This window comes from Sinocyclocheilus rhinocerous, unplaced genomic scaffold, assembly GCF_001515625.1.
Source record: "Sinocyclocheilus rhinocerous isolate Xijiao unplaced genomic scaffold, SAMN03320098_v1.1 scaffold12, whole genome shotgun sequence".
In the NCBI taxonomy this organism is placed as follows: Eukaryota; Metazoa; Chordata; class Actinopteri; order Cypriniformes; family Cyprinidae; genus Sinocyclocheilus; species Sinocyclocheilus rhinocerous.
In genome coordinates, this window is record NW_015626394.1 from 340,198 (window position 1) to 367,638 (window position 27,441).

Sequence of the window (27,441 nt, forward strand, 5' to 3'; positions counted from 1 at the left end):
TAAAAAAATACTAGATGACCGTAATTACAATTATCAATTAAATGAAATAATATAATGGAAACTGCAAAAAAAAAAAAAAAAGACAACTTGGTTCCAATTTTTTTTTTTTAAGATTCAACCTTCTATGTCATTATTAGCCAGCAAAGTGCAAAGTAATACTGTTTAGACATTAGTTTTTGTTAGTAGTAAGAAAGGTTTCAGCATTCACTTGGGTTAATCACACAGGTTAATCATATTTGCTTCCAAGTTATAATGAGTTACAACAAAGTGTTTGCAAACAGTGAAGCTCTGTTAGTTGTAAACCAAATTAATTTATAAATGAAATATAACTGCATACTCACTTTAGCACTGTTTATTTATTACCAACGTTTCGGCCAAACAAGTGGCCTTTATCAAGGTTTTTCTTCATTTAGTCTGCTCCTTTAACTTGCACCTCAAAAAGGTGTGCGTTTGCTTTACTACTTTATTAGTTGTTAACCAAAACACATGTGAATCAACACTATCGTCCTATATAATCAGAACATACAGTCACCTACATGAATTACCCTATTGCCTTATATTATTGAAGGTGGCCTTTAGCAGTTATCACATGACCCTGTTAGCAAAGCAATAGTGTCATTTAAGAAAGGTTGACATCACATCATATTGAGACACTGAGATGGATGACACTGAAAGACAGGAGGTGGAAGGGTGGAAGTAAATGAAGAAAAGTGCAACAGTCTTGTTTAAGTGTGCAGGTCTTTACCAGGAGTAAAGCCCTTGGGCAGCACCATCTTGTTCTCACCACAGTCTTGCCGACGGCCTGTAGAAGGGGAGGGACAGGAGGGGTTGGGGAACAGCAGGGGAAATGATGACACACAAACTCCACTATCCTACGTGCTACACCTGCATCTCTGACACTTACGCTTACAGGGAGTTAATCACTTATTTATGTTTTGTTATGGTCTCTGGTCATCATGTTGCTCACACTGTCGAACAGCTTTAGAGTTGAAAGGTGTCATTTCTGCAGCAAGTGTCTGCCCACTTTTGCAGCGATCTTGGTTAAAAAAAACTACTTCATAAAATATTATAAATTGTTTCTATATAAATTTTCATTAAGATATTTATTTACTGTTTCTCCTTAAAAATATAAGTTGAAAGTGTAGGGATGATGAAAGAATGACTTTTTCAAGAAATATAATCAGGCCTAATCAGGTCTACTGTGTCTAAAACCTGTATTGATTTTTTGTATTTATACTTAGATTATTAAGATTCAGAATTTCTTGATATTCTTGTTTTTCCTTGTTACACAATCACAGTCAATGGGAGCAGTATGGAGTACAGATGACGTGGAAGTGAAGGTATGAACTTAGAGCGGTGTATTGACTCACAGTCTCGGAACTGCTCCACGTCGTCATCAAAAATGGCCTCCTTCAGGGCGCTTTTGTCATAGGCCGTGATCGTGTCTCCATAGCCATAGGGTGCGAACTCCCTTGACCGTGGCACAGCGAAAGACCGCGGGGATGGTGTATTAAGCAAAGATGTCTTGTTATCCAAAGCGGTTCGACCCCCTTCCATTACATCCAACCCTAGTCTTGCATCAGACCCCGGAAAGGACCCTACCTTCCCAGCCTAAGACAGGAAGAGAGAAAGATTGTTAAATATGTGCCAATTACGGCTGCATAATTTGTCCAAAAAAAAAAAAAATGTCAGCAAATCAGCAAAAGCGAGTGAAAAAGAATCTAAATTACATGTGGCTCTCACCATACTCTCACAGTTATTTTTGGAATTCTAAATAAATAACTACGTAATAATAATAATGTATTATTATTTTTATTTTTTTAAGTATTAAGTATTTTATTATTTTATGACCCCATTTGTGGGTTTTTGCTATTATTATTATTATTATTATTAACTATTTTATTTGTTATTTTAAAGACCCCATTTAATGACCCCTATGTGTTTTTTTTTTGCTATTATTATTATTATTATTATTATTATTAAATAATAGCAAAAAAAAAAACAAATTGTGTTTTTTTACTATTAATAATAATGTACTTATTTTATTTAATAATTGCAACAACAACAAAAAAAACACACACACACAAATTGGGGCCATTAAATTCCCCATCTGTGCACTTGTTCCTGTTTTCTACAATTAAAGCACTCACAGCATCATCCTTCTTCCCATCGCGTCTGATTGGCTCATTCAGGTCCTCTTGGCTGCGGTAACTGAAGCTCTGGATGGCTTCTGTGACACCGCGAAGCGAGCTAAAGATCTCATCAGAATTCATGTTCTCTGTGTCATACTCCAGCATACTGAAGGGAAAAATAATACAGGGAAAAGAGGGAAAAACAGTGACGTTGGATGGACTGCAAACAACTCACATAAACAAGAAAGCCAAAGCATACAAAATATTTAAAAAATTTGAGTGGACAACTCCAACATGCATCTACGGGTAAATAAGTGGATGCTGCAAACATGGTGAGTCAGTTAATTCCTGTGCAAAACCTATTTCACATGCATTAAAAATTCCTCCACATAGTATTGTTTCTTAGCTTTACATTTTAATCAACCACCATCCACAGGGGGAGGTCTGTATTTGGAATGATGTCAAACCGTGGCCACTAATATTTGTGCATACAAGCGCCTGTTAGGCTGGGAGTGGGTGGGAATCTAAGCACCCATCCCGCCCCTCCTCATTGTAATAGGCTCACGGGTGAGTTACCTTGGTGAGAGTGCGCAGCGGAAGGCCCTGAGGGAGGGGCCGGCAGGAATAGAGGGGTGAGACGGAGGAGTACGAGGAGGAGAGGGAGAAGGGTGCTTTAAGAGCCCATCGACACTCCAACCCCATAACCGACTGTGCCCACAGAACGGCCAGAGAGGGAGAGAACAGGGCAGAAGAGGAAAAGAGAGAAAAAAGAGTGGTCCAGTCCGAGTGTTGTGGTTAGCAGCACGAGTTAATAAGTTTAAGAGGACCAGAAACCCCTAAATCGTCATCTATAGTGTTCTGCAGACCTCTTTAAAAGAGTTTTAGACCCTTCATGAGAGGATGACTCTCTAGGTGATATGGCTCCCACCCCAGAAATGCAGAAATTCATTTTAAGGGTTTCAAGTTATAAAGGGACATTTTGAAGAAAACAACACATCAAGTCCCAGTCAGACGTTTAGCACATGTTAGAGTCATAAAACAGGGCGACAGGCTCTTGAAACTGCTGTAGAGGGTCTTCGTGCCAAGAGTGAGATCATACATTAGTGTGGTCAGCATATGGGAAGAGGATGTGTTACCTGGGTGACAGACCCCCGTGGGAGCAATTTGTGGGCGAGGTGAGAGGACTAGTCCTGCTGGTGGGGTGCCGGGGTGGCGTGCGGCCCATTGTATTGCTCGGTGAACTCTGTGAAGGAGATAAAGATGAAATTGTAAGATAAATCATTTCAGGTTGGGCTATACAACAGATCAGCTACAAAACAATATTACTGGCAGATCATTTTCACTGTCTTTAAAGATAAAGTAAAATATACTCAGTTTGCTTAAGCAGACTGACATGTCAATTTCTGTCTCAGACAATAGTGTGGATTACTTGATTTACTTGAATGAAGATACAGACTAAATTTTCCAAGATTGTTTGGCAGGACCATGTTAATTATCAACTACTGAATCTGAATGGCATCATAAATTAATTCATAAATTCTTCTTTAGCTCGAATCAAGCTAAAAATATATGCCATATACTGAGCATTTTTCCACTAATGGTCTGTCTCTTACCACCATAATATTGTGTATTGTGTATTTACAACATTTACAACAAAAAAAAAACTAATACTGTACATGCACGCCGTTCAAAAGTTTGGGGTCAGAAAGATTTTTTTTTTAAAGAAATTAATACTTTTATTCAGTGAAGAATTTGTGACAGCACAGATATTTATTTAATGTTACAATGCTTTTCTTTTAAAACTTCTATTAAAAGTTCTTTTAAATTGCCGTAATATTTCACAATATTACTGTTATTACTGCTTGGTGACCATAAGAGACTTGAAAAAAAAAATTTTGATTTTTTTTTTTTAAAAACACACAAAAAATATATATATATATTTTGAATGGTAGTATATGTTCAATCTTTTAATATAAAATCTCACCAGAGATGAAATGAGATCTTACCACACTGCTGGTGTTGCTTGAGTTCTTCAGATGGCTATGCAGGAGCTTGGTGGCTCCATCCTGGAAAGTTTTAGGCAGAGCTCCCAGCAGCATGGTGAACTCAGGAGTGTTCAGCTCAAAGAGTGAGATCAGCACCACCTGTGCAGCCTGCACAACACAGCACACACTTCATGAGATACAGTACAACCACTAACAGCACAATGACCCGGAGCGCACTTATACATTCCGAGAAATGCCGGCGGTGATAACTCAGGATAGAAAGAGAGACTGTATAAAGACTGCAGTGCCACTATGAACAGAAGACCCTAGACCTGTTATGGCACCAACACACTAGAGTTTCCACTGTGTCAGACATCCTTTGACATAGGACATTTATGAGAGCAGGTCCAGCTTGAGTTCACAAACAAATTCCTATTTGTCAAAAGCTCCATCAGAGTTTTCTCTATTGTGTAGGTGCCTTCAACATCAGGGATGGGAATCATAAGAGACGATTCTGGTTCCAATTCCTCTTAACATTCTTGTTCTAGTTTCTTAGTCATTATATTAAAAATTCTTTAGTCAGGAAGAAAGCCTACAGTAGCATGTTGTCAAGTGTGATCATTTCAGATTTCAACAGATCAGCATACCATGAATAAACTGTCATTAAAAATTTTATAAAATTGCATTATATTATTTTTGATGCATAATTCTGCTCGAATAAACAAAAAGACGACACACAAAATACCACTGTTATCGTAATGACAACAGCAGTTTAGCACAGGCAAGATTCCCAACCCTGGTTAATTTGACTTGTATATTTTACAGAGTTTGCACAGAGCTCTCAAATGTCATCTCAATTCAGTTCTGTTTAATGTTAAACACATGCAAGAAAATTGATTTACTCATTGTTATTCTGTGAAAAGAAACAAAAATATCATAAGCAGTGGAGCATTACAGCAATTGAGACACGAAAGGAAACTTTAAAACACACTCAACTATTAATATAGTATTAAAAAAAGATCACTGCCCTCTTTAGACTTCTGGAGAATTGCATGTTAACAGATTGTATTCAGCAGTCACTTCGCAAGGCAATGAGACAGATTAGAGTGAGGAGAGGGCACACAGTTAGGTGCAGCGGTTACGTGCTGGTTGTTGGTTAGGCCGTTGGATTGGCTCTACCTGCTTGCACCTCTCTTCCAGGTGACTCTCTCCAGGAAGTAGAGCTGTAGTGCTGGGCCTGCCTGACAACTCCTCACATGCCCAGTTATGAAGGGTCTGGGCCATCGTGTCAGGGCAAGACGGTAACAGACAATAAAAAAGAAACTGATGACCAATGGTTGCCTTTAGACAGCAACTGATATTGGGAAGAAATGGCCTGCATCTGTTCATTGTGATTAAATGATGTTCAACCTACATTTTAAAACTAAGAACCCAGTGACTGAGACAAAAAAACCTACCCTATATATACACAATAACAAAGCCTTTCTGAGGATGATTCTTAAAGGGATAGTTTTCTGTCATCATTTACTCAACCTCATTGTCCAAACCTGCATTATCTCTTTCTTCAATCAAACACAAAAGGGTAATTTTTTTAATCAAATATGGCACCAGTCACAAGACATGTGAGAAACAATATTTAATGTTACTGACGTCAAACCCAATGCATCAAGTTTTACAGTCAATAACTTAACTCTATAAAGCCTACTGTATCATTTAGTTTTCTCTAAATTATCAACATGTTCAAATCTTTGCTGAAAAACCAAATGTACACAATCTGCTACATGTCTTTTGTAATCTGACTGGTAGTTCATACATTTTTAATAGGTAGAAGGCCTTTTTTTTTTTTTACAAATATCCCTCTTCAGGTTGTGTTTCTATTTTGATGTGAACGTATAAAGTACAGATACGATACAACAGATCTAATTCGATTCAACAAAAAAATAATCACATATATTGCAAATATAAAGCAAATATTATTATTTTTTTTTTATATTTTGCCTAAAGGTTCAATAAACTGTTCAATTAAAAAAAAATCTGGCTATTGCTGTATTTCTTATGTTAGGCTTTACAGGGTTAAATTTGGGTTTGTTTCTTACATAAAGCTATTGTATGGCTTCTGAAAACTTATATTGCCAGGACATTCAAAATGTAAAAATCAAAGCTATTTGGAATGACATGAGAGTGAATAATAGTAAATGATGACAGAATTCACACAAAGAAATCTGTCAGAATCAACCTAGAAAAAAAACTTTAAAAAAAAGCATCTTATATTTTGAGCACCATTACAGCATTGATTTGTCTGAGAGCACATCTCCATGGAAACTCACTTTTCTAACGTCAGAGCTCTTGGGTTCAGTGGTCCAGGTGATAATGCGAGACACAGCTAATCTCGTTTCACTTGAGTTCACAAAGTCTGCAGGGTCCATCTGCCGTGCTAGGGACTCAATGTATTTCAGGATGGACACCTTCACCTGCATTATAACACCAAGATAATAAGAATTAACAGACTCGGCACACTGAATTTGCAGCTGGGGTTTCGTAAGCAGTCATGCTAGGCATCATCTTACCTTTAGATTGGGGGTTTGAGTCTGATCAACAATGAATCTCATTAGGATGTTAAACTGTTGGTCGAAGGGGAAAGACTCCCTAAGAAATGGGAAAAAAAGAAACAAGAAATCATCCGGGTGGCACAAATAGCTCTAAGCATCAAAAAGAACAAAACTAGGACTATCACTTAAGACCAACCTTGTGACATCCAGAGCCTTTTGGACCTTAGCTTGGACTGAGCCTAAGAGGTCAGCTCCCATTTTCTTCAGCAGCTGAGTAAGCAGTACAAAGAGCCAGTCCTGGAGATCCTCTCTGTGCACAGTGATGAAATCCACTAGAGTCTCCAGGAACATGCTAAACACCTGGAACAGAACATCAAACATCATGCAAATGCTGTGCTGCACATCTTTTTATGAATGTACTAATGGCTTTATATGCCTGTCTCACAAATGTATTAGAAAAACATTTTTCTACATTCTCTGATAAAACTGTGAATGTGCTTGCCCATGCAAAAATTGCTGCAACAATGCCAGTTTATTGTCTGTAAGTCTGTTTATAAATCGGATCACTTATAATAATATAATAAAATAATAACAGGCAGCATTGGTTTGTTATATCAATCATGATGGTGTGGCATGAGTTTCGTGATTCTGTTTAATATTTAGGGTTAGGGGTTGAAAACAAACAGTGTTGGTGGTTTTAATGTGATGTATACGAAGAATGAACCCATTTATGTAAGAATAGAACATAATCCATTTATATAACAAAATGGTTCAGGTATTTGTAATATCCACTTACTCTCTATTGTTAAAATCCACACCAAGGCAGACCATGCAAACAACAGGAAAAAACACATTCCATTAGTGCAATCTCATTCCATTTTCGAGTTCAACACAAACACACTGTTTTTAAAAAAAAACATTTTAAATTGAACAGAATCCATAGTGATGAAAGCTACTTATTCAGTCTATTATAACTAGGGATATGCCGGTATAAAATTTTCATGTTGCGATTAATTGCTAATGCTTTTATCACGGTATACGGTATTATCACGATATTGAAATTTAGTTTAAAAAAGTGCCGTCATAATACAGTATAACAGGTTTAATAACATTTTTCTTATAACAAAAATAACTGAACATTTAAATGCAATAAAGCAATACAGAAAAAATAACATGATTAATTTAGGATGATTTCACATGATGCAACACATTTTAAAGTAATTCTTCAATCCTTTATTTGGAATGCTACCATTAATCCAGCCATCGTAAGTAGATTAAGTGTGATCAAAGCAGGCATGTGGAAAGGATGTATCCTCACACAGGTTACCTTGCTGTGAGGATCTGCAAACATCCTGGTGAAGATCTCACACAGCCTCTTGAGCTCCACACGGCTGAAACACACAAAAATATGATTAGAGGCCTGTCCACAATCAGAATAAGACAGAAAAACCATAAAAAGCCATTGCAAGCCAACTGGGACTTTGCACATACATCATTTTAGAACGGCCTATAAAAATACACTACATGAGCAACAAACGAAAACTTGCCAGATACTGACTGACTACTTTCTACTTCCTGTCTTGGAGAAAAATGAAATGCCACCAAACAACCAAGAGACCATTTTGTGTTGCTCTGAAGGCCCCCCACCTGAGAATGCGCTGACTCTTTAACAGGTTCTGCAAACCCAGCAGGCCCTCCTTCTTCTCAGACCAGTTGGAACTGGCGCAGTGGTTTAGCACCTCAGCAACGTCCTCAGTCTGACGCAGGTAGTGAGGAATGCCTCCATTACGGGAACTATAGGAACGCTCTGAGCAGGCGCTGGATGCGTCGCTGTTGGCATCATCATCAGACTCGTACCTCCTTCTCAAAGGCTTGCGCTGAGGAGAGCATGGGGCAGATTAGTAAGTTCAAGGGAAGTTGAAAAAGCTATCAGAAGACCAACAAAGGGAATTAATTCAACAATTTACCGTGCATTATTCAAACATATAGTAAGTACGCTGTTGATATGAAAAAGCCATGCAGCATTAAAAAATAACAAGGGTTTAGGTTCGTTTAACACCAACTTTGGGTACTTTCGGCCAAGTACACACTGCAAAGTTTTAAGAGTGACAACCACGTATAAAGGTGGGAATGAATCCTCTAAAATATTTATTTCTGTGCGTACAGAATAATGCAAGGGTCATTCCTAACTTGTGATGGTTTGGCACATTGAAGTCAACATGGATGCAACAGTTTAATCTGATTGCTGCTGTTCTGTTACCTACACAATTATTTTTATTTGAAATAATATTTCACACCACTAATCTTATATTAATGCATTAATGATCAAATAAATGCAGCCTTGGTGAACATAAGAAACTTCTTTCAAAAACAAAGTCTTACCAACCCCGACTTTTGACAAAACAATTTAGTGATCAGAGATGTATTAAAGCACCTTTTTAGTAAACTACCATTGACAACGGTGGAGAGAGATATAAGAGAGTTACAATTTGTAACAAACTAGTTGTTCATTTTAATTTCTGACACACTTTAATGATTTGGTTGCACTTCCTGGATTTTTCGGCAGTGAATCTGGTTGCAGAATTCAGTTCTGATTCCCATAAATAATTGAACTCTGTAAATGGAATTAAGCAACTTTAGCTCCAGTGTGTATGTGACCTTTGAGCTCTTCACCTGTCTCAGCACTGGAGTGTAAAGGAACAATTCAGATATTTGCTGCGGCAGTCATGAATAATTCAAATCGGTCACAGACAATTTCCAGCAGTTGGCAATGCATTAACAAACACTTGAGTCCCTGTCATTAGTACAGTGTGCGCAGATGACGTAAGTGAAGAGTGTGGCACGCTGGGTAATTACATCTACTTATGCAGCAAAGGGAATGTGTCATGCTGATGTATAACATCTGCCCTGTTTACAACTTAATCCTGCTGTGTTGTCACATGTGAATTAATGATGATTTACATTTTCCAAAGCAATAACACTGGATGACATAAACATAATAAAATGAAGAGATTAGTGCCAAATTGATAGCAAAATTAATGAAATGCATCTTGTGGTGCTTGTGCAGGAAATGATGGGACTGTGCAGAGGAGATGGTCATTGACCAAATTAATTAAAGAAGTGCAAATGTTTGTGGTGCACAAAATGCTCAATATTTTCTTGACAGTCCACAATGGTCATTCTGATTAGTGAATAAAAATGGAAATACAAGCAGTATATAAACAGAAGCACTACCTTATTCCTGGAGTCTCCTAACAGCTGAAGATGACCAAGAAAGGAAGAGCAAAGAGACGCAGAGATTTCAAAGGGAGCAAAGTTGTTGCAGAAAAGACACAAAATCTGAAAACTGCACCCTCATTACATAGCTAGGCAGTTGACATCTAAGGACAAAAAAAAGATTTTTCCAACACAAAGATGAACACTTCTCATTTCCTAAAATATTATTTTTCTGTGGGTGTTTTTAGGGCCACATATGACAAATAGTTGAGCCATACAGAAGAATCACTTCTGTTATCCTAGATCAGATAATGAGAATGAGGAATATTTCAATTCATCCTATTCATATCTGTGAGTGGAGACACGAATTCTTACCAAAGCATCAGCCACAGCAGCCTCCACTTCCGTGCCAGTGTTCAGCACCCTCATAGCATTGACAGATGCAGAAATGCGAGCCTGATGGATCAGGCCAAAGCGATCTGTAGGGTTTGAACACAGGATGAGAAAGTGAGAATGGTGAATTACTAAATACCTACCTTCTACGACATAACTTCAGGCACGTCATAAACATTTTTTCAACCAATTAGGCTAAAAATTAGGCAAGAGAGACAAAAAAACTTGAGGTTGAAGTAGAGATTGAGAGAATCAAGACAGTCTGGTAGTGAGGAATGCCTCCATTACGGGAACTATAGGAACGCTCTGAGCAGGCGCTGGATGCGTCGCTGTTGGCATCATCATCAGACTCGTACCTCCTTCTCAAAGGCTTGCGCTGAGGAAAGCATGGAGCACATTAGTAGGTTCAACGGGAAGTTGACAAAACTATCATAAGACCAACAAAGGGAGTTCATTCAACAATTGACATTGCATTACTCAAACATATACCAAGTATGCTGTTGATATGGAAAAGCCATGAAGCATTTAAAAATAACAAGGGTTTAGGTTCATTTAATACCAACTTTGGGACTCTGGCCAAGTACACACTGCAAAGTTTTAAGAGACAATCTTCTAAAATCTTCTAAAATATTGATTTCTGTGCGTACAGAATAATAGAAGGGTCACTCCTAACTTGTGATTGTTGACAAAGTGATCTTAACAATAGTTTGGAGATCAGAGATGTATTCAATTTTAATTTTAAATAAAACATTTGAATTCTGAACACATTTGAATGATTTGGTTGCACTTCCTGGATTTTTCGGCAGTGAATTTGGTTGTAAAATTCCGTTATTATTCCCATAAATAATTAATCTGTAAATGGAATTAAGCAACTTTAGCGCCAGTGTGTATGTGGCCTTGGAGCTCTTCAACTGTCTCAGCACTGGAGTGTGAAGAAACAACTCAGATATTTGCTGTGGCAGTCATGAATAATTCAAATCGGTCACAGACAATTTCCAGCATTTGGCAATACATTAACAAACACTCGAGTCCCTGTCATTAGTACAGTGTGTGCATATGACGTAAGTGAAGAGCGCGGTACGCTGGGTAATTACATCTACTTATGTAGCAAAGGGAATGTGTCACGCTGATGCATAACATCTGCCCTGTTTACAACTTAATCCTGCTGTGTTGTCACATGTGAATTAATGATGATATACATTTTCCAAAGCAATAACACTGGGTGACATACAGATAATAAAATGAAGAGATTAATGCCAAACTGATAGAAAAATGAATGAAATGCATCTTATGGAGATTGTACAGGAAATTATGGGACTGTGCAAATGAGATGGTCATTGACCAAATTAATGAAAGCAGCGCAAATGGTTGTGGTGCACAAAATGCTCTTGATATTTGCTTGACAGTCCACGACTGAATAAGTCATTCAGATTAGTGAATAAAAATGGAAATACAAGCAGTATATAAACAGAAGCACTACCTTATTCCTGGAGTCTCCTAACAGCTGAAGACGAGAGAGAGAGAGAGAGAGAGAGAGAGAGAGAGAGAGAGAGAGCAGGAGAAGAGAGGAAGAGCAAAGAGATGCAGAGATTTCAGAGGGAGCAATGTTGTTGCAGAAAAGACACAATCTGAAAACTGCACCCTCATAATATAGCTAGGCAGTTGACACATAAGGACAAAAAAAAGGTTTTCCCCACATAAAGATCAAAATGTTCATGAACGTATAAGGGAAAAATTATGAGACACTGTGAATGGTCACCATTTTACTTTACCTTTTTTATTTAAAAAGGAAATAAAAAAAGATTATTATTAACACTGTTTTTCACTAAATAAACAAGGAAAACACAAGGAAAATTTATATTTAATCATTTTCATTCATATGCACCATTATAATAATACAATAAACTGAAATATTTAATCTAAAACATTTAATTTTACATTAAATATTTAAATATCTTAATTTCATATTTAATCTAAAATATTTGTTTAATTCATTAATGTATTAATTGATGTAATAAATTTTTCCATTATGCATTTTAATATTAATTCAAGTTTAATATTTTAAATTTAAATTAATTAAACTAAATTAAAACATTAATACTATAATAATTTTACAATTATATATATTATTATAATTTTTTAAAACAGAGTACATCAACTGCCAGAGAACTGCAAACTGCTGGAGAACCATGAAAATCCTTCCTAACATGTCTATACACAGTATACCCCATAATGAACACTTCTCATTTACTAAAATATTCTTTTTCTGTGGGTGTTTTTAGGGCCACACAAGACAAATAGTTGAGCCATACAGAAGCATCACTTCTGTTATCCTAGATCAGATAATGACAGTGAGGAATATTTCAGTTCATCATATTCATGTCTGTGAGATTCTTACCAAAGCATCAGCCACAGCAGCCTCCACTTCTGTGCCAGTATTGAGCACCCTCATAGCATTGACAGATGCAGAAATGCGAGCCTGATGGATCAGGCCAAAACGATCTGTAGGGTTTGAACACAGGATGAGACAGTGAGAATGGACAATGATGATACTTACCTTCTACGACATCATTTCAAAGTCAGGTCATAAACATTTTTTCAACCAATTAGGCTAATTTCTCAAGAGAGACAAAAAAACGAAAGGGTTAACATGTAGACATTGAGAGAATCAAGACAGTCTGATACAGCCCAACACATAACATGAGACAAGTTCAGAAAGTACAGAAAAATAATTATGGTTGCTTAAAACTTGAAGAAGGTGAAAGTGTGTAATTTCAGAATTTCAAATACCCATCCACCATTAGTTTGCCAATCAGATAGGCCTGTCCCAAACTGATGCTATTAGTTGAGCAAATGTTAACATGTTTGCCCCATTCATTCCATTTCAACAAAATAACTGAAATTCTGTTTAGTGGCACTAGAAATGACACATTTCACCTTTAAAGCCACAATGATCAAAAGTAAGATGATAAAAAAAAAATAAAAAAAAATAAAAAAAATAAACCATACAGCTTCAATAAAGTAGCTTCTTGGAAAACCAAGTGCCAAATGTGTGTGAATTATGGGTCCCACAAAACAAAGGATTAAATTCAAACATTCCAAAAAAAATTTACTGAACTACTTTGATGCTCACAGCACAAAAAGCCCCCCCAAAAAAATCCTTTTAAATTCATTATCAGCAACAACACCAACTCAAAGTTTTTTTTTTTTTTTTTTTTAAAGGGGGATATGGCAAGAATACAAAACCTTACATATGAAGCAGGCAACTGAAGTGATTTTTGGCAAACACACCACCAACCGAACGGAAACGGAAATGCAAATCAAAACAACCTCAACTAGGAGGGATGCTGATGTTTATGGTGAGAAAAGAGAGCAAAGACGCTGGAAATATAGTTTCACAAATGAACAGATAATTCGCATCTACATCTAACAATGACGTGAAGTGTGAAGGTTGTAGCTTGACCTGGCAAACCCAGTCGAATTCGCCTTTCAAAAAAAAAAAAAAAACTGGCCCACGGGTTCGGCCGTGGACAGCGCGCTGGTGGAACGAGAGTGACGTCGGGAGGCTGCAAGGGGACAGGAAGAAGGGTGACACATACTTAACTAGTCACTACACGAGTGTTTCACATGAGTGTGAAACAGACCATAGACTTATCCATCTCCCTGCTATAACATAAACGACATTCACATATGCTGGTAGCAGATTAGCAATGAATACGCAATGCAATGTTCTCTGCATTGCAATCAGTGTTATTTTAGCATTATTAGCATTTATTAATATTAGAATGAGCTTTTATTTTATTATTCACATTTTTTATTTGAATTTTTTGTTTAATTTTTATTTTATATTTCTATTTAGCTTTAATTAATTTTTATTTCTATTTTAGTTTGAGTAATTTCAGTAATTCAACAAACTTATTTTAATTCAGTTAGTTGTGAAGGCAACATTTCTAATTCTATGTTTTTCATCTGATATGTAATTTTCACATTTATTTCAATTAACACTAACTATTTTTAATATTTTAAGTTAACAATAACAACACTGATTGCAATACTTTGCTGTTATTGTTCCTCCCTGCAAATTATTTTAAAGATCAGACCAGCTTTTTTTATTCACAATTTAATACGAAACGCCATAAATCCATTTTTATGGAAAAACCAACAAAACCTCCACTAGATTTATTTACAACCTCAAAGACATAGCGGCACAGATTAATAAAGCACCTCAAGAATATATTAGTGCATGCATAGAGGCAAGCAAACAACAGTTCATATCCCATGTATTAGGAATAATGGCCATAAATTAAGGCCAAACAGAATCAGAGGGAGAAGTTTTGTGATAGCGAATTGGAAAGGATTGGTTGTTTTTGTTGTTTGGACTCCATCAGCCACTTTTGTGCTTTACTCACCAAGAGGAGTGAAGCCCCGAGTGGGGCTTGTGTCACGGCTGCTCTCGCGACTGGTGTCACGGCTGCACCCCTGACTCATGCTGGGGCGGGGGATGCGACTGCTCCGGGCTAGCGTGCGATAGGAAGAAGTGGCAGGAAGAAGAGCTTTACCACACAGCCTGGCTGTTAGAACACAAGTTAGGGCATTAGTGAGGCAGAGAAAGAGGGGGGAGGGTGGGGTTGGGTTGGCCATTCCTGGTGTCCTTCTACTTTAGAAAGGTTAAACATTTAAAGCACAAGGCTTAAGCTGAACATTTTGAATTAGACTGACAACATTTAGGAAGTTTCTGAACATGCAGTGTTAAAGGTGCACCAAGTAATTTTGCATATCGTTAGGTTTTATTTGTTTTCTCAAACAGATTATATGACCAAAGCCTTACACTTTATACTGACACCTATAAATTATATTAAAATGATTACACTGTGACACTGAAGACTGAAGTAATGGCTGCTGAAAATTCAGCTTTGCTAATACAGGAATAAATTACATTTTAAAATATATTCAAATAGAAAACAGTTATTTTAAATTGTAATAATATTTCACAATATTACTAGATTTTTGATCAATTAAATGCAGCCTTGGTGAGCATAAGACACTTTCAAAAACATAAAAAAAACCTTACCAACCCTAAACTTTTGAATGGTAATGTATTATCAGTAAAAATAAGATGTCATTCTATTTTGACAATAAATCAGTTTTCTTGCTGCTATAAATTCACATTTGGAGTTTGTATATAAATTGTAACAGTCCATTATGCATCATGTCATGTAAAAGAGGAATGATTATAAATGCATGAATCAAGCTCTCATGAATCAACACTGACAATTTCTGACACAGTTTTCCAAAAAATCATATTCCTGCATGCAGTCTCTGACAGGTGATAGGTGAGCTGCGATGTCTTCATTTCGATTAGTAGTTGTTGTATCACATCACTGTTCTTTTGCATTAAATTAAAATTTTATGTTATGTGACTAAAAAAAATATTGATAACGGCCACCGCCACTCATTACTTCCCGGCACTTTGTCACTGCTAATAGTTGTCAGTGTGAACACCACTTCAAAAAAACTTGGACTGGAATTTTCATCTCAACATGTATAAAAATGAAGCACTATTAACTTTTTGGTGTAAAAATTTTTGCTTGGTGCCCCTTTAAATAAAAACACACACAAATGACTGGATTAAGCTATAAAGCATTAATATAAAATTGTGAGTCATTTCGAAAATTAAATATAATCAGTTTTGTATATCCAAATGGTTTTGTGCTTCTTGTTTTACAGACAACTTACTGTCAAATTAATAATTGTTATATAATTGGCTGGACATTTATTGGTCAGATCTTTAAAAAGGCAGGACATACAGAAACTTTTTTCAGAAAAGACTGACACACACAATGACCTCAAAAAACAGCCAGAAAAGCTGATGAAGAACGAAAGCCGTTAGTCAGCCCTGTCATCATTCAACAATGTATCAATCACATACAAAACACAGCAATGAGTAGCCACTGAGTCAGTTTTGGCATAAACACTTGCGTCAGCCATTTAAATGAAAGCTGAGCTTCTTTCACACAGTGAAAAGACATTCCGTCAATCTGCAGTAGATGAATATAATAGGATTTGCAGTGAACAATGATTCAGAAAATGAAAGTTAAGAGTCTTCTTTCTTCTTTCTTTCACTAGTAAAGCTCTGAAAACTCCTGCCATCCATGGTTACCATGAATTCCTACCTTTTCCAACAAAATGTAGCAAATAATCTCCATGTTGTAATGCATATTCTTAAGGGATTCCTCAAGAAACTGGTTTAGGTCCACTTGAGTTTCGCAATACATTTATTTTATGTATGCCGATGATATGTCTACTGTATGTGGCCATCCTTCGTGTTAAACTGTGAGATGTATAAATGTGTTGCCCGTACCTATGCCCAATCTGCTGGGGCTGGTTTCACGGCTGCATCCCTGGCTTCTTGGGATCCTCGAGTATTTGTCTGAGGGTGTTGCTGGTGCAGTGGCCCTTGGAATTCTGCCATATGCGTGTCCCAAGAGCTTCCCTGGAGAACTGGACCGGCTGCCGGCTGCAAAGGGAAATAATATCAGCACTACTATAAGTAACATGGTGACTGATTATTTAGCAACTACCATTGGGTCCCCTCAGTTTAGTATCAAATTGTCATTAAAAATAAATAAAATAAGGCACCTTTTTTATAAGACACCTATTATTTTGATTACATTATTTGATGAATTAATGTTACCATGATTGCTAGAAAATGTACACTATCATTCAAAATTTGGGTTGAGTAAGATTTTTTTTTTAATAAAGTGAATATTGAATCAGCAAGGATGGATTAAATTGATCAAAAGTAAGAAAAAAAGACATATAATGTTACTAATTGTTTTGATTTTAACTAAAAGCTGTTCTTTTGAACTTTCTATTCATCAAAGAGACCTGAAATTTTTTTTTAAATAAAAAATTAAAAAATCTATTATGAAGGATCACGTGACCCTGAAGAATGGAGGAATAGCTGCTGAAAATTCAGTATTATATTGAATAATATTTGCTCAACAATGGTGGGAAAACTAAAACTGAGCATTTATTTCAGTGTGGTCTATAAGCTTTCCTTTTTTCACATGGTCCGAATTACAAGAAAAATCTCAGGTTTAGGTGAACGAAACCACCTCAAAGAAAAATGAGATGTGTATGCAAATATATGAAGACGAGACCTCAGATCTGAAGAAATACATACAAACACAGAAAAAGACAAACTGGGTGAGCTTGGATCCAAGGTCTATTCGAGCTGCAGGGAAAACAATATTATCTACAGGCATGGTGATGTGACATAATACAAGCTACAGACGCATTTAAAAACACATACAGACAGACATCAAAGCAAAAACAAATAGTCAACTATCATAATGTCTGATCTCTATTTGAACAGAAATAAAAAGATCAAGCTAAAGCAGGACATGCAACATGATGGTAGACGAGTCATTCATGCAGGGTTCATATTGAGGATATTAACGCAGCTTTATTCTGATTAACGGGGGGGCTTACCACTAGTGGGGTTAGCTGATCTGGATCCTTGTGTATGGAAGCGAGGCAACGGACAGGTGAAAAGTAGCCAGTTACAAAAGACGCTTGATGTGACGCATGGTTACCCAGGATGCATCAGGCAAGATGTTGTTTATTCGTGCTCTAGAAACTTAAATCTACACATTTAATTCCAAAGATTGGCTTTAACTATAATTGTGGAATAAACTCCATGTTCAGCAGGATGCCAAACTGGGTTGTGAAAACATTAAATACAAAGGCGACAGAGACAAAAAGGAAGATGATAGTGGTGGCAGACCAATAGTTATCTATCTGTATCTGAGCTCCTAACATTAAGGTTGAAGCTTCAATCTATAGGGACCCTAGGAAGGTGAATTTCATGAAAACATGTCTAGTTACCATTTCACCCCCCCCAAAAAAAGAATAATATAAATATATTTTAAAAAGAATATATATATATATATATATATATATATATATATACTGTATATAAACAAAAACAAAGAAATTGTGGAGTGATATGAGACATGAAAGTTTCATAGCTGTATATAGCAGCTTAAAAATACAGCTTAGTGGCCATTATATGTAAATATATGTGCCAGCTGAATGTTGAGACAGCAGAATGAATTATCAGAATAAAGTATTTCAGAGAGCCATGTAATAGTGTTTGTTAATTTTATTAACAAACATTAACACTGCAACATATACACAATATAACACTAAAGCTTTTAGTACTAAAGCCATGGTAGATTATAAACAATACCATGCTATGGTTCTTAAAAAAAATCCATTCACACAGACAGACGTCCACACAGACACTTACGTTGGGACTGAGAGACCACTTTAGCTCTGCTTCGACCACGGCTGTCTGTAACAGTGCTGTTGGTGCTGACCGCACTCCTTGAGCTCTGCCTTCTCGTCCGCACACGACCTGTAGGTAAAAAAAACAGAGCGTGAGATGAGGTGACAAAATGCCTGAGAGGAAGGGAGAGATTTAGAGTGACTGACACAAAAATAGACAGACTGAGGTTTTAACAACAAGGGATGAGGACAAACAAAGAGATTTTCCTGATGAAAACAATCAAAATATACTGACTGAAAGGAATTACATGGCATGCTCTACTGAGAAGACTGGTGTTCAAATAAACGCAACACAGAATATTATTAGCTCTTGAGCAAACATATTTATCAAATCATACACTACCATTCAAAAGTTTGGGGGTCAATAAAATTTTCTTTTTGGAAAATGTATACTTTTGTTCATCATGGATGCATTAAATTGACCAAAAGTGACAGCAAAGACATTTATAACATTGCAAAAGATTTCAATTTCAAATAAATGCTGTTGTTTTGAAATTTCTATTCATCAAGACACCTAAAAAAATGTATAATGGTTTCCACAAAAATATTAAGCAGCACAACAGTTTTAAAAATTGATAAAAAAATAAGAAATGTTTCTTGAGAACCAGATTAACATATTAGATTTATTTCTGAGGGATCAGGTGACATTGAAGACTAGAGTAATGGCTGCCATGAAAACAGTTATTTTAAAATGCAAGAATATTTCACAATCTTTCTATTTGTACTGTATTTTTTAAAATAAATGAAGCATAAGAGAAATTCTGCAAAAAGATATTTAAAAATCTTACCAACCCTAAACTTTTGAACGGTAGTGTAGCTACTGAGATCTTGTAAACCAAAACAATAAATTGATTTTTTTTGACACAAATTTCCTGTATGAAACTGTGATTCCTGTATGGAACAGCGATTTTGTATGTTCTCTATGCTAACCTCAGAAGAAAGCATAAACTAAACCAATACCACACCTGTATACATGGTTCCCACACTTTTGGCCAATTAATTTTAACGACTGTTTTCAAGGCATACAAGTACCAGTGACACATAACAGATAATAGGAAGTACAAGGGACCATTTTCATCTCACTGAACTACTGTTGTTATTTATTGTCAAGAAGAGGGGGGGATATATCATGCAAACAGGTCATGCAGACCACTAGCATAGTCAGATCGCCAGGTGTACAGTTGATTATTGACAAATGGGACAAAAATCACTGCTCGAATCCCTCCGACAGCACAGAGCGTGGACATTCACACTCACACACACACACACATACATCTTACCATCTATTTTACCAGGTGCACCGTCTTTGGGGCAAAAACACAAAAATAAAAGCAGGGGAGTGCAGGGTGGAGGAGAGGAGAGGCATAAGAGGCAGAGGTTAGAGTCAGTTAAGCCCATGGAAGCGTGGAAGACAGGGATCTGCTCAGAAACAGGCTTTGCACAGAAGCACGTGGGAGCTAGTGAGTGTGACTGTGGGTAAGGAAATAAAATCTCTTTGATCATTCATAAGGAATCATGGGATTAGAAAACAGTACAGAGAAAAGATTATAAAGACAAAAGTAACAAAGAAAGTTAGTGGTCAAACGTTAAGTGGTGAGTTCTTGGACGAATACGGAACATTTCTCACAAGGACCAATTCATTATAAAGCTCCAACCTTCTCTTCTGCCCTCTGCTGAAAAACTAATATTTATAAAACCAAAAGATAATTTTTACAATTTAACAAAAGAATGTGTTACAGTGATTTTACACTGTAGTGCAAAAGGTGTGGCTTCCTGCTTTAATAAGATGACAAAAAGAGCAATTTGATCAATGAAAATGTAGCTCAATAAAAAAAAAAAAAAGAAATTATAAGCAATACTTAGCCAAGAAATTACAAAAGACATGTTGAATAATTAATTTTATTATTATTAATAATACTACTATTCCAGGAAGTAATATCTAAGTTACTCTAAACACAGTCTTAGCCAATCAGAATTTAAAGTCATAACAATCCGTTTTATTAAAATATTATTCTCGCTTTTAAAATAACTAGACTAAACTTTCATTTAAAAAAAAAAAAACCCTTATGGGATGATAAATCTGTGGCACACACTCGTCGTTTGTTCCTCATCACAGAGCAGCTTAATAGCATCTATGGTGCCCATCAGTTTTATTAATGGGCCGCTGCAGCCATAAAAGCCACTGATTTTTATGGCTATTTTATTAAAATTCCTAATTAAGGATGAAAGAGGAGAAAAGATGGATAGAGTGTGATGGGGTCTCACCCAGGGAGGCGTAGGAGCCTGGAGGCAGAGCTGCAGCAGAGCTGAAGGGAGATGGGGAGGTTGCACTGGACATGCGAGATTTGGCACTGGAGGCGGCATTCACGTCTATGTCGCTGCGGGAACGCTGGAGGGCACCAGGGGTTGAGGACACCCTAGAGCCGATCACTTTACCTGAGAAAACGTTACACAGACAAGAGTTACAGACATGGCAAAATGGCATGCTTGTATACATCAGTGCTAAGCATCCGTAAAAAAGTGTTGCTTCACTTACTTCTTGTAACAGGGCCTCCAATGACACTCTTCACTGACAGCGGTCGACTGCAAGAATGTAATTAAAAAGATTTTAGCAACAGCAGTACAATAAGAATAGAGTGAATAAAATGGCAATGAAATTAATCAGTAATTTTTATTTAGAAAGCAAATGTTTATAATGTGTGAATAGTGTTTGCTGCTTTTGATAGCGGATTGTGATCATTAGAGCTGTCACTCATCACACTGATGCTAACACAACATGATCTTACAGAACAACAAGGAGACAATGTAACAGATGCTGCAGTCTAATATTGAAGATGAGATAACTGCTTCATGCTCAGCATGCTAGGAAGCACAATCAACAATCTGTCATCAACCAGCTGGCAAATATTTCACCAGCTTCAACAGGGACAGCCATAACTCACAGTTTTTCATAGGTGGGATAGCAACCACCACAGAGCCAGCAGTATTATTTAAAATCACTGAACTACATAGTTATACATTACCATTCAAAAGTTTGGGTTCAGTAAGACCAGAAGAGTCAGAAAGACTCTTTTGCTGACCAAGGCTGAATTTATTTAATCTAAAATGCATTAAAAGACTTTATAAAAGAAATATAAAAGACCAGTTATATTGTCAAATACCATTAAAATGTAAAAATAACTGTTTTCTATTTTAATATATATGAATATGTACTTTATTCTTGTGAGGGCAAAGCTGAATTTTCAGCAGCCATTACTCCATTCTTCAGTGTCACATGGTCCTTCAGAAATCATTCTAATATACTGATTTGATGTTTAAAAAACATTTATTATCAATTTTGAAAACAGTTGCGCTACTAAATATTTTTGTGGAAAATGTGATACATTTTTTCAGGATTATTTGATGAATAGAAAGTTCAAAAGAACTGCATTTATTTAAAATAAAAAAAATAAAAAAATAAAAAAACCTTAACCCAAACTATTGAACAGTAGTGTAAAGTATATATAGCTATATGTGAAAATATAGTCAAAACAGCAATGCAGATACAATGTTTGCTTTTGTATTAACTATTTTGTAAAGATGTACCAATTCATGTATGGTGGTAGTGAAATGTGTGCATATCTCACTTGAGGCTCTCCTGTGAGCTTGAGGAGGAGCGGTCAGACTGCGGTAGAGACACTATGCTGTCAGAACTCTTGAGGTGAGATTGGAGGGCTTTCTGATAGGTCGACTCCAATGCCTGAAACAGGTGCTCTGCCTCTCGACTGTAATGGCCATGGAATCCCCAGTAACACCTACAAAACAAATGAACATCCTCTTAAAAAAAAAACATGGAAATTATGAAGACTAATACAAACGTTAAATGCATTATCAAATCAAATAATACATAAATTAACATTTCAAAGTACTGGTTATGCAACATCTAACCAAACAAAACAAAAAGGCAAACTGACTTACTTTCTGGCCACAGATCTGGCCTCTGAGTCAGCGTCATGGATCCCCTTCTTGATGGTCTCAGTGAGAACCGCCACATGCCTGGGGTAGTAGGGAAACATGATGAATACTTCTGTTTCTTACAGTCTGCAGAATCAACAGTGAATTCACTCTGTCTCCTTTGAAACTTTCTGGACCAGACGCCAGACCTTTTTCCCAGTTCTCCAAAGGCGGCACAGTGGGAAAGAGAGGATAAGGGGAGTCCAGACCTCCTTATAAAAGAGCTCTTGGCTATATTGCCATGGAAACAGCTGGGATGCATGGTTGCCACACATCCCTGGCTCATCAATTCAACCCGCAAAAAGAATCATCAGTTGCCCGTTCAGCCGAGCTTTGATAAGTAACACGTTTTCACCAGTTAAATGTCACAAAAACAGGAAAGGGAGGGTGTGATAGTTTGTCCTCAGAAGGAATAAACACAAACTCATGCACATACTAAATTATATGAGATGCATCCTGAGCAAAAAGCACTTCACAACAACTAATAACTTCATTCTCAATACAACATCAATCATTTTCCACTCACCTCTCTAGAGTGTGTGTCTGCCATTCTTGCAATAACAGGTCTAAAAACTCATAACACCGTCTGATGGGGTGAAAGTGAAAAAGTATTTGTATTAGAAGACAATGCTTTTCTAATTTATACTCTGCAAAAAAAAAAGATTTGCAAACAGTTTTCTCAGGAAGCTATAGTTTACCTTCGAACAGCCACAGATTTAGAAGTGCAGTTGCTGGTGATGATCGGGATAAGGCGTGGGAAGTGTGTTTGCTGAGAAAGACAAAAAAAAAAAAAATTACAAATCTTGGTGCTAGAATATTAAACAAAGAAATAAAATATAGAATAGCATACAGTGGTGTGAAAAAGTTTTTGCCCCTTCCTGTTTTTTTAATTGTTTGCATATTTGTCACACTTAAAAGATTCAGATCATCAAACAAATTTTAATATTACACAAAGATAACCTGAGTAAATACAAACTGCAGTTTTGAAATTATGATTTCATTTATTAAGGGAAAAAAGCTGTCCAAACCTGCCTGGCACTACGTGAAAAAGTAATTGCCCCCTAAATATAATAACTGGTTGTGCCACCCTTTGAAGCAACAACTGCAATCAAGCATTTGCGATAAATGGCAATGAGTCTTTCACAGGAATTTTGGCCCACTCTTCTTTGCAGAATTGTTTTAATTCAGCCACATTGGAGGGTTTTCGAGCATGAATGGACTGTTTAAGGTCATGCCACAGCATCTCAATCGGATTTAAGTCTGGACTTTGACTTGGCCACTCCAAAACCTTAATTTTGTTTTTCTTGAGCCATTCAAAGGTGGACTTGCTGGTGTGTTTTGGATCATTGTCCTGCTGCATAAACCAAGTGCACTTGAGCTTGAGGTCACAAACTGACGGCCGGACATTCTCCTTCAGGATTTTCTGATAGAGAGCAGAATTCATGGTTCCATCAATTATGGCAAGTCATCCAGGTCCTGAAGCTGCAAAGCAGCCCCAGACCATCACACTACCACCACCATGTTTGACTGTTGGTATGATGTTCTTTTTATGAAATGCTGTGTTGGTTTTACGCCAGATGTAACGGGACACACACCTTCCAAAAAGTTCAACTTTTGTCTCATCAGTCCACAGAATATTTGCCCAAAAGTCTTGGGGATAAACAAGATATTTTTTGGCAAATGTGAGACAAGCCTTTGTGTTCTTTTTGGTCAGCAATGGCTTTTGCCTTGGAACTCTCCCATGGATGCCGTTTTTGCCCAGTCTCTTTCTTATTGTTGAATCATGAACACTGACCTTAATTGAGGCAAGTGAGGCCTGCAGTTCTTTAGATATTGTTCTGGGTATTTTTATGACCTCCTGGATGAGTCGTCGTTGCGCTCTTGGAGTAATTTTGGTAGGCTGGCCACTCCTGGGAAGGTTCACCACTGTTCCAAGCTTTCTCCATTTGTGGATAATGGCTCTGACCGTGGTTCGCTGGAGTCCCAAAGCCTTAGAAATGGCTTCATAACCCTTTCCAGGCTGATACATGTCAACTATTTTGTTTCTCATCTGTTCTTGAATTTCTTTAGATCGCGGCATGATGTGTTGCTCTTTAAGCATGCTTCACTTTGTCAGACAGGTTCTATTTAAGTGATTTCTTGATTCAACAGGTCTGGCAGTAATCAGGCCTGCGTGTGGCTAGTGAAATTTAACTCAGCTTTCTAAAATAATGTGGTTAATCACAGTTCTTTCATGATTTAAGAGGAGGGGCAAATAATTTTTCACGTAGGGCCAGGTAGGTTTGGACAGCTTTTTTCCCTTAATAAATGAAATTATCATTTAAAAACTGCATTTTGTATTTACTTGCATTATCTTTGCGTAATATTAAAATTGGTTTGATGATCTGAATCTTTTAAGTGTGACAAATATGCAAAAAATTAAAAAAAACAGGAAGGGGGCAAAAACCTTTTCCTCTTTAAGCATGCTGCACTTTGGGAGACAGGTTGTATTTAAGTGATTTCTTGATTCAACAGGTCTGGCAGTAATCAGGCCTGCGTGTGGCTAGTGAAATTTAACTCAGCTTTCTAAAATGATGTGGTTAATCATAGTTCTTTCATGATTTAAGAGGAGGGGCAATTACTTTTTCACGTAGGGCCAGGTAGGTTTGGACAGCTTTTTTCCCTTAATAAATGAAATTATCATTTAAAAACTGCATTTTGTATTTACTTGCATTATCTTTGCGTAATATTAAAATTGGTTTGATGATCTGAATCTTTTAAGTGTGACAAATATGCAAAAAATTAAAAAAACAGCAAGGGGACAAAAACCTTTTCACGGCACTGTATATATCTGTGTTCAAAATTTTGGGGTTGGTAAGATTGTGTTTTTGAAAGAAGTCTCTTATGCTCACCAAGGCTGCATTTATTTGATCCAAAATACACTAAAAACAGTATTATTGTGAAGTATTATTACAATTTATAAAAACTGTTTTCTATTTGAATGTATTATAAAATGTAATTTATTTCTGTGATGGCAAAGCTGACTTTTCTCCAGTCTTCAGTGCAACATTCAGAAATCATTCTAATATCCTGATTTGGTGTTAAGTAACATCTCTTCAAATTATTATTTTTATCAATGTTGAAAACAGCTGTGCTGCATTTTTGGGTAAATCAAGATACTATTTTTTTCAGAATTTTTTGATGAGTAGAACTTTCAAACGAGCAGAATTTATTTGAAATGGGAAAACTTTTGTAACATTATAAATGTCTTTACTGACACATTTGATAAAAATAAAAATATCACAAAAACGCAATGCTGAAGCCTCTGAAAGGGTCATTAAATACATAGTGAGGAACATGTCCTACCTAGCCCTTTAAAGTGGAAATGAAGCAGTCAGTCAAGTTTACATTATTTAGTAAAGTGATTTCCACTTTGATTAAAAAATATATAACAAACATGATTAATGTAACCATTTTAAAGAAAAAAGGTTGTTTTGTTATAGCTTTTAGAGCAAGGGCGCCGCCATCTTGCAGTACCACCGCGTGTGACGTCACGGGGTTGGTTCGCTCCGATGGCCAGTGAAGTAATAGAAGCATTTCTTTACATTTTGAACACACGCTTGTTTTGAAATGGAGGAAGATTACATTGAAAGCACTGTTAAGTCCATAATAAGTGCAATTGCCTATGCATTTGAGCCGATACGGCGATGGGACCGAGCAGTATTAGGGGTTGAAGAAACCGCACCGGTAAAGTGCGGATTCGGAAACAATACTCGTTTACGTGGATACTCCTCAAGACTGTCATTCCGACGTGCTTTGTGTGCATTTGCTGATGAAGGCGCGAAAGAAAGCTCAATTTGGTAGCCTACTCACGTGCTGTCCGAGCCGAGCTGTGGCTTTGTGTGTGTGTGCGGCGCCGCCGGCGCGAACAGAAATGATCTATCACAACGCCTGAGTACCGCATTTAAATCTCTTTCAGAAAAGGTCTATCACAGCGTGTAAATACCGCACTGAAATCTATTCCGTGCTGTCTCACGCTTGAATGGCTTAAACACTTTAATATTTAAACTGACAAGGCTTACATGAGAATGATAAACTTTATTGAGGAAGCAGCACTGAAGCAGCACTGGTCCGATTGTTCAGATAACGTTAGGTGATTAGTTAAACACTACGTCCTGTTAACAGCAGGAAAGCTAATTGTATTCGCAGGTGAACATAAAATATGATACATACAACTGGTGAACCAGTCAATGTAATGCATATGTCTTAATGGTCTGACATAACAATAAAATGCGACATGAATGATGAAGCGTTGTCTGGTGACATAACCTTGCGCCTGGAATTATGAAAACACTGTTTGGGATACCACGATCAAAACTTAGCATATGGACAGTTTGATGTTGAATATTCATCCAAATTATGGTGAAAACCAAATTATTTGTGTGTTAAAATAACATTTGTGTGTTCAAAATGTAAAGAAATGCTTCTATTACTTCACTGGCCATCGGAGCGAACCAACCCCGTGACGTCACACGCGGTGGTACTGCAAGATGGCGGCGCCCTTGCTCTAAAAGCTATAACAAAACATCCTTTTTTCTTTAAAATGGTTACATTAATCATGTTTGTTATATATTTTTTAATCAAAGTGGAAATCACTTTACTAAATAATGTTAACTTAACTGACTGCTTCACTTCCACTTTAAACTTACATTTTGACCTAACTATTCAGGGGAACAGACACAGTCTTTATAGATTGGACAGCGCAAGTACTTCTATCATTTAACCGGGTAGAACAAAAGTCATCATGGCAGTTATTTGAGATTTGACTTACTAGTCATATGG

At 36.8% G+C, this 27,441-nt stretch overlaps 1 protein-coding gene across 1 annotated transcript in view; it reads right to left on the minus strand.

Moving 5' to 3' along the window:
- Positions 1-27,441, minus strand: part of LOC107714287 (CLIP-associating protein 1-like) — a 90,520-nt gene that overhangs the window by 5,084 nt on the left and 57,995 nt on the right. The window contains exons 14-38 of the mRNA XM_016520102.1: positions 23,319-23,389; positions 23,147-23,206; positions 22,585-22,662; positions 22,254-22,421; positions 21,164-21,210; positions 20,893-21,063; positions 19,908-19,931; positions 18,590-18,697; positions 17,770-17,796; positions 16,637-16,792; positions 14,685-14,846; positions 13,782-13,841; positions 12,674-12,780; positions 11,756-11,779; positions 8,314-8,543; positions 7,994-8,057; positions 7,463-7,465; positions 6,863-7,026; positions 6,685-6,763; positions 6,445-6,588; positions 4,139-4,285; positions 3,269-3,375; positions 2,151-2,298; positions 1,371-1,611; positions 746-802 (exon numbers count right to left, since the gene is read on the minus strand). Coding sequence (XP_016375588.1) covers positions 746-802; positions 1,371-1,611; positions 2,151-2,298; positions 3,269-3,375; positions 4,139-4,285; positions 6,445-6,588; positions 6,685-6,763; positions 6,863-7,026; positions 7,463-7,465; positions 7,994-8,057; positions 8,314-8,543; positions 11,756-11,779; positions 12,674-12,780; positions 13,782-13,841; positions 14,685-14,846; positions 16,637-16,792; positions 17,770-17,796; positions 18,590-18,697; positions 19,908-19,931; positions 20,893-21,063; positions 21,164-21,210; positions 22,254-22,421; positions 22,585-22,662; positions 23,147-23,206; positions 23,319-23,389 — 2,647 coding nt within the window. The remainder of the gene's footprint in view (positions 1-745; positions 803-1,370; positions 1,612-2,150; positions 2,299-3,268; positions 3,376-4,138; positions 4,286-6,444; positions 6,589-6,684; positions 6,764-6,862; positions 7,027-7,462; positions 7,466-7,993; positions 8,058-8,313; positions 8,544-11,755; positions 11,780-12,673; positions 12,781-13,781; positions 13,842-14,684; positions 14,847-16,636; positions 16,793-17,769; positions 17,797-18,589; positions 18,698-19,907; positions 19,932-20,892; positions 21,064-21,163; positions 21,211-22,253; positions 22,422-22,584; positions 22,663-23,146; positions 23,207-23,318; positions 23,390-27,441) is intronic.